Source organism: Vicia villosa, linkage group LG1 (assembly GCF_029867415.1).
Source record: "Vicia villosa cultivar HV-30 ecotype Madison, WI linkage group LG1, Vvil1.0, whole genome shotgun sequence".
Lineage (NCBI taxonomy): Eukaryota > Viridiplantae > Streptophyta > Magnoliopsida > Fabales > Fabaceae > Vicia > Vicia villosa.
This window is the reverse complement of record NC_081180.1, coordinates 36,906,230-36,914,222: the sequence shown is the minus strand read 5'-3', so window position 1 is coordinate 36,914,222 and position 7,993 is coordinate 36,906,230. Positions and strand designations below refer to the sequence as shown.

Here is a 7,993-nt window from a genome sequence, read left to right as displayed (position 1 = left end):
GTTGATTGTAGAAAATAAAAAATTAATGTGACCATCAAGAAAATCTTACATTACATTGAGGTCACTACGTTCTTTGCTTTTTAAATTATAGGATTTGTAATTACCTTTCACACCTTTCTTTTGCCCTAACTAACTTTTCAAAACTTATGAAGCGTTTGATGCATATTAGGTTCATTCTGGAGGTGTTAATATTAATTTCTGAGGTGTTAATATTTATTTATATTAGAAATAATGAATACAGATAAAAATGTAAAGAATCTTAGACAAGTCATATTTTGAAGAAGATTCTAAATTTAAAGTTAAATATTCTATATATAAAATAATAATAGGTGGACTAGAGAGGTATCCTCAAAAAAAGAAAAAGACGAAGAAGGGTAAGATAGTAAATATAGAACAGCGAGCTGGAAAAACTTTTTGAAACTCGCAAGTTAGGGGTAGACACGAACTATACCAACACTATATATTGAAGTCGATGTAATGTAATACCCATTCCCTCTCACTCCCACCTCATATTCCATTAAAAATACAATTATACACCTTCTGCCTTTTTTTTTCTCAATTTTCAAATATTCCACAAATTAAAAAAAAAAAGGTCTAGAAGAGAAGAGAGAACCCGGGATCCGAAATTACATAATAGCCCATTCTTTCTTCTTCCTCAATTACAGCTTCTGTTGGTTGTTCTTCTCTCTTTTCTCCTTTTCTCCTTTTCGTTTGTTGAGCGGTTATCTCTTTTTCTTCACTCCGGTACGCAAATCTCTCTTCCATTTCGTTCCTTTGTCTTATCCTCTGATCTACACTGTAGCCGCATAACGAATTTTTCATATTCATTTTTTAATTTCTGGAATTTTACGGCTTTGTTAAACCTTGAGAGATCGAAGCTCGTTAAATTAAACAAAGTAACCGTGTTTTCTGCATTAATCGTAATTTTCGCGTTATTTTTCAGTTTTTTTGTTGTTGTGAAATTTGAAATTACGGGGAGATGGTTTCGAATTGCAATGATGCGTCGAGTTTTCTGTGGATTTCGATGCATTGGAGTGGTGATTTTTGTTTTGGATTGCAATGTTGTTATTTTGTTTTTGCCCTTATTTTGGAGGTTGCTTTTTAGCTTTTTCTTGTGTTGCGGTGTTTTCTAGATTCGGACTCAGATCTACACTGGCTTTTTCAATTGAGTTGTTGTTGTTTGTTTATTTTTGTTCGATGATTTGTTTTATTATCTGAAATTTTCATCACCACTTTTTTGGCTCTAGAATGGTTTTGTGGAAACGTGAGAAAATAAACTTGCCATTTCAGATGAAGTGGAAGTTGTAATTTTTGGTAATCATTGAAACTTTTTTGGTTTGAAAAAATGTTTATTTGAGGTCTTTGATTAGTTCTCCTTGAAAATTGAGGTTCAGTTAATCACGGAGTTGTAAAAAAAATTAGGTTAAGTACACAGTAATGTTTATTGTTTTTTGGAAAAAAAACCTATGGATCTGTTATGGATATTGAAGTTATTTTTATTCAAATTGGGGCTCCTTTATTTTACTCTTTCTCTCATTTATTTTCCCTGTGCTTTTGCTAGAGTATTTGTTAATTGTTATCACTCTCTTGTATTTGTGATATATATGAAACGTTGCTATTGTTTGTTATTAGGGTGAAATATAATTGTTTTTTAAACCTGTTTCAATTTTACTTGCAGCTGTTGTAGAAAATAGAAACTCATTATGGTGGCCACTGGTGCTGCATCTTCATTTTTCCCTGTTACTGCATCCTTGCCGGACTCTGGTGGTAACAAACTTGGTGGTGGGCAAGCGAACATTGGCGGGCTTAAATCTAAACCCGCGTCTTCTGGTGGCTTGCAAGTAAAGGCAAATGCCCAAGCCCCTCCAAAGATTAATGGAACCAAGGTTTCTACATCTGTAGATAACTTTAAGTATGAGGATTTGTTGCCTTCGTCGCAATCCTCAAAGACTTTTATCAACCAGTTACCTGACTGGAGCATGCTTCTTGCTGCTATCACTACAATTTTCTTGGCAGCTGAGAAGCAGTGGATGATGCTTGACTGGAAGCCAAGACGGTCTGACATGCTTATTGACCCCTTTGGTATAGGCAAAATTGTTCAGGATGGTCTTGTGTTCAGTGAAAACTTTTCTATTAGGTCGTATGAAATTGGTGCGGATCGAACGGCGTCTATAGACACGATAATGAATCATTTACAGGTACGCAGCTGAATCCTTATTCTTAATCTTAGGAGATAAAAAGTTGGTTAGGCTTATATTTTACTTGCTGTGCAGAATTGAAATTTATATATATACACACTCAAACACAAACTGATACTGATAATTGCAGTCACTTTTAATACAGGATAATATATTTTAATTATTTGTTTGACAATAGGAAACTGCACTTAATCATGTTAAGATTGTGGGGCTTCTTGGTGATGGCTTTGGTTCTACGCCTGAAATGTGCAAAAAGAACTTGATATGGGTAGTTGCGCGGATGCAAGTTGCTGTTGATCGTTATCCTACGTGGTAAGTCCCCTAGACTCACCTCACCTGTTGCATTTGTAATTTGCACGTGTATCCATGTTAGGATGCGATTTCTGTCAGTTGTTTTGATCTTTATAAGCAACGGTAAATTGGTAACTCTAAATGTCTCATGTACAATATTGAACCTTCTGCATTTATTCTGTGGTTTATGTATCTTTTCTTGTTCCTCAAAGTTGCCTTCTCTGTGTCAGTTGAAGTTGAATAGTCTTTTAATATGGATTATTACAGATATTTTAAAGTCTATTTTTTCTTTTTCAGGGGAGATGTTGTTCATGTAGAAACTTGGGTGTCTGCATCAGGCAAGAATGGTATGCGTCGTGATTGGCTTTTACGCGACTATAATACCGGTGAAGTCTTGACGAGAGCCTCTAGGTAGAAATCATTTTATGCAGTTCTTCACTCTCTTCCTGCTGCTGCCAACAATAAACATGTTTTAAAAGTTTTTCTGAATGTGCATGACGGATAATTGGATACAAATTTGAATCTTTCACACTTTTATGAAGTCATGAGAACAATTATTTTCTCGAAATAAACAAATTTATCAAAACTGAAATTTGTTAATATCATTTTTGCAATTTGCATATAGTGAAGTTAAAAGCAATAATATGACATATTGTATCGTCTTATCGTACATAAAATTTGCACTCAGTCACCGACTTTGTAAGTAGTAACATCTAAGCATGTCTGATCTGTTTGTGGTGGTTTTGGCGATCTACAGTGTTTGGGTCATGATGAATAAGCATACCAGAAAGCTGTCCAAAATTCCAGAAGAAGTCAGAGAGGAGATAGGATCTTTTTTTGTGGAATCTGCTCCAATTCTGGAAGAGGATGACAGAAAACTCAATAAACTTGATGACAGTACAGCGGATTATATCCGCTCGGGTTTAAGTGTATGCTCACTCTTGTTATTGCTATCATTGGTTTATTTTGTCAACTCACCCCAGATGCTGTTTCCTAATTAGATTATGTATTGTGTCTGTATTTTCAGCCTAGATGGAGTGATCTAGATGTCAATCAGCATGTTAACAATGTGAAGTACATTGGCTGGATTCTGGAGGTAGTTTTCTGTTCTTGTAGTCTTATCAACTCCAGTTATTGTTCTCTCTTTTCACTTTTTCTTCGTGGGCAAATATCTAACGCCACTACTTAGAAATGTGGAAAACCAAATCAAATTTCTAGACGACATGATTAGTGAGAACCATCGTTTTACTAGTATAAGGCCTTTAAATAAGAAATGTTAGTATGGTGAGTATTATGTTTGGGGTGGGGATTGAACTCTCTAGTATCATTACTAGACTGATGAAAATAATTGAAATGGTAATTGAAGTATAAGATAAAGTTCTTGAATGACAAATGTTAGTATTGTTAGTATTATATTTGGAATGGGGAACAGATCTTCTCTCTTCTTATCACTTCAATCCTTCACTCACCCACCTCAATAATGAGGCCAACCTGATATCTCAAGTCAAAGATGAAGTATTTGATTTGCCGTAGTGGTTCTTGGGAATGTAGCAGTAGCTATAAAACTGATATGGTATAACTTGGTGATGATAAATTACTAAACAAAACAGTCTCATGTTTGATATTTTGTAAATCACTTTTATTTCCCCGCAACTAATTCATTTTGATTGTTAGAGATAAAAAGTAGTTCATTATTTAGTTTGTTATGCGATGGGTTAATCAAAGGCTGTGCTTTGATTTTTGCAGAGTGCTCCACAGGCAATCTTGGAGAGTCATGAGCTTTGTGGCATGACTATGGAGTACAGGAGGGAGTGTGGCAAGGACAGTGTGCTCCAGTCCTTGACCGCTGTTTCTGATGCTGATGTTGGCAATCTAGCTCAAAGCGGACACATTGAGTGCAAGCATTTGCTTCGACTTGAAGATGGTGCTGAAATTGTGAGGGCTAGGACTAAGTGGAGGCCAAAACGTGTGAACAACTTTGATTTTGCAAATCAGGTGCCAGCAGGTAGCACCTAAGGTTCTTGAATGGTTGATGGTTGGAGTCGCATTCACATGAGTTTCCATTCTATTATTAAACTGGTTCTGACCTCAGAAGAGTTTTGCTTGTGTTTGTCCAGTCTACATGTCTTATATACATGTCTTATACCTTCTAATTTGTGTTGCTATGGTGGGTAAAAAGGGGTGAAAAGTACCATAAATCTCATTGTAATTAGCTCCTGCTCTGCTCCATTTCTCTCTCTCTGCACCTCCAAATTTCATTTATTTTCTGGTTGCTCTAGTGCTAGGCTGGCTTTCTTCAATATTTAATTGTTTCATCAAAATGGCTAGGCATGTATATTATTATTCTTTTCTCTTGGGCCATCTAAAGATGCAAATTTCCTTGTGAACATAATAGCACAATAATTATTAGCCTGTAGGCAGAAATGAATTTTCCGTCTAATACAACTGTGATTGTATGCTCCAGCTTGTATTTGTGCCAACTTCCCACATGGGATGGAATTATTGTGTGCAGAAAATCCCTTCTCCTTTAAGCATGCTATAATAATACAAAATTATCTTTTAATGCTGTGTCTAGGATATGTAGGGGTCTTTACATGCATGTGCTATCGTTCGCATCTGTCAAGTCCATGTTTTGGTTGGACCTATGATTGGGCTTGTCACTCGTGTCTTTTTCGGACTTAAAGAGGTTTTTAAGTTGACGTTATTGGCTACTCGGTACATCAATTTTATAACGTGTTCAGGTTAAGGTCTATCTTTATGTCTCTTAAAGCGAGGGGGTGTAATTAAGAAAAAAAATAGATTCGGTAGATTCTAACGATTCATTTATCATATTATAATTGATGAATTTTATCAAAATTATTTTGTATTTTCCGTTTAAAATGTATATATTTTAAGGAAAATTTTACTTCCTACCCCTACACTTGCCTTCCCACCCCTACAATTTTTTAAAAATGGCAATTTTACCCTCAAACACTAATAATCATTTTACTTTTTACCCCCTCCGTCCCAAAATAAGTGTCGCATTTGATAAAATTATTTGTCCCAAAATAAGTGTCGCTTTAAGTTTCCAATGCAATTTTAATTTTTATCTTCCAATTAGGCCCTCTAATTAATACTCTTAATTTATTATTCTCTCACTTTACATTTATGATCATTCAAATACACCAATAATAAACAGGGATAGTTTTGTAAAAACACTATTCTCTCTCTTTCATTTATTACATTTTCTTAATCTGTGTGAAATGACCAACTATGACATATATTATGGGACGGAGGGAGTACCATTTTTCCAAAAAGTCAAAAAAATTTGAAATCTGCACCCCCCTACGCGCATCAAAAACGGAACACTTGAGTTAAGAGTTCCGGTTCACAAAATTACAAACCGGAAGACTTTTGAAAACAGTTCCGGTTCAGTTTTTTTTCTTTCCCGGAACACATTTGGTAAGTGATCCGGTTTGCAAAATTTCAAAAAATCAGAAAAAAATACACACCGGAACACATTTCCAAACTGTTCCGGTTTGTAAAATGCTCACCGGAACACATTTCAAAACTGTTCCGGTGAGCATTTTGGCCAAACCGGAACAGTTGGTGAAAGTGTTCCGGTGAGCATTTTACAAACCGGAACAGTTTGGAAATGTGTTCCGGTGTGTATTTTTTTTTTTCTGATTTTTTGAAATTTTGCAAACCGGATCACTTACCAAATGTGTTCCGGTTTTGTGATTTTGTGAACCGGAAGAGTCTTCTGAAGGGTTCCGGAGCGTATTTCGTGGAGAGAAGGGAGAGTGTTTGTTCAAAATCAGTAAAAAGTTGAAAATGAAAAAAAATTTACCTATTTATACGAGGGTAATTTCGTCCAAAAAATTTGATTGTAGGGGTAGAAAGACAATTGTAGGGGTAGGAAGTAAATTTTTCTATTTAAAGGTATCAAAATCCTCTGACTTATCTTCATTTTTTGTTTTGTTTGTGGGATCTTTAGATGTATTTGAAAATGATTACTACTCAAACTTAATATTAGGGTCCTATCATGGAGCTTTGTTGGCACAAGTCTCTTTTAAGCTGTCTCGTGTTATAGTCACGACGATTGACGTTTACTTGTATTTTGGTGTAGCTTATTAAATTGCATTGAGGATTTGTATGTTATTTGACAAAAATTTGTTATTAAGACATTAAACGGTTAATACTATTCAAATGTGTATAATAAAATGTCTTAGTTTGATGCGATTTTTTAAAAATTAGTTAAGTTTAAATATCGGTTCGACTTTGTCATGATTTGTTTTTTCAAACTCAAATTAGTTCGTTAGAAGGTCACGAACAACTTTCTTTAGGTTGAATTCGCTTGCTTCACAGACTCAAAAGTCATTTTTTAAAGTCTATTTATTATATATATATATATATATATATATATATATATATATATATATATATATATATATATATATATATATATATATATATATTATATATATATATATATATATATATATATATATATATATATATATTTGACATTTTAAATTAATATCTATTAAAAAAAATATAAAAATAAAATAAAATTTATATGATTGAAATTTAAATGATATTGATTTGGTTTGTATAATTATTATTAGAAATATTTTGCTCATTTGAGAATATAAATTATCAATTAAAACCGTTAGATTAAAACAAAACATAGGTGTTTTTAAAAACAATATAATTCATCTCATATATAATTGAGTTGATTCATGAACCTAACGAGTCGAACTATATATAGTTCAAGTTCATGTCATTTAGTTAACGAACTTAGTTTTTAGCTCATATTTAGCTCATTTAATTCATGAACCTACTTTAATGATTTAATTGTCAAATCAAATTTTAAACTATTTTTGAGTTAGTTCGGTTTATTGTCGGCCCTAATTTTATTTATTGGATTAAAAATTTTAGTCTTATTATAAAAAATTGATATTAAATATTAAAACTATTCGAGATTTTTTTCTGCCACCATCTAAATTATCCGACACCCCAGGAATTTAAGTTGTCCTTCTCATTATTTACCTATCTAAAAATTATTTGGTTAAAAATTTTACATTATAGAAGCTGTAAAAGTTCAAAAATTCAGTAGTTAAGACAATATTCGATATGAAAAAATTTGTTAAGACAATATTTGATATGAAAAAATCTCAGAAATGGGTGGAAATCATGCAATTTTATCGAATATTTAAAAAGCCGATATGAGTTTTTATCGGACTTTTTTGAAAATACAATTTTTTTAGAAAATTATTACATTTCTACTGATCTTCTTAAAATCTGAAACATTTAAACCGCATATTCACAAAAATCTAGAATTTCTGGAGATTCTTTATCGATTTTTTCTAAAAAAAGCCAATATTTCTAAAGAATCATATATTGCGTATCAACTTTTTAGAAAAAAATTCTAGAAACACCAAAAAATTACGATTTTTTTTGAAAAAATCGATATTTTTTTAGTATCGTGTTAAAAAAATTGGTAGTTCAAAATGCTTTATTTG

At 32.8% G+C, this 7,993-nt stretch overlaps 1 protein-coding gene across 1 annotated transcript; it reads left to right on the top strand.

Moving 5' to 3' along the window:
• The first annotated feature begins 483 nt into the window (after positions 1-483).
• Positions 484-4,913, top strand: LOC131634168 (palmitoyl-acyl carrier protein thioesterase, chloroplastic). Its single transcript, XM_058904827.1, has 7 exons — positions 484-744; positions 1,679-2,198; positions 2,377-2,510; positions 2,787-2,900; positions 3,247-3,418; positions 3,517-3,585; positions 4,236-4,913. Exons 2-7 carry the CDS (start codon positions 1,704-1,706, stop codon positions 4,503-4,505), a joined length of 1,254 nt encoding a protein of 417 aa, XP_058760810.1. The 5' UTR covers positions 484-744; positions 1,679-1,703; the 3' UTR covers positions 4,506-4,913.
• Positions 4,914-7,993: the final 3,080 nt, after the last annotated feature.

Excerpts from the sequence above, each read along its gene's own strand:
- LOC131634168 (XM_058904827.1), top strand. The coding sequence starts at position 1,704 with ATGGTGGCCACTGGTGCTGCATCTTCATTTTTCCCTGTTACTGCATCC. Across the intron at positions 2,511-2,786 it reads GTTGATCGTTATCCTACGTG|GGGAGATGTTGTTCATGTAG; the intron begins GTAAGTCCCCTA and ends TTTCTTTTTCAG. Across the intron at positions 3,419-3,516 it reads ATATCCGCTCGGGTTTAAGT|CCTAGATGGAGTGATCTAGA; the intron begins GTATGCTCACTC and ends CTGTATTTTCAG.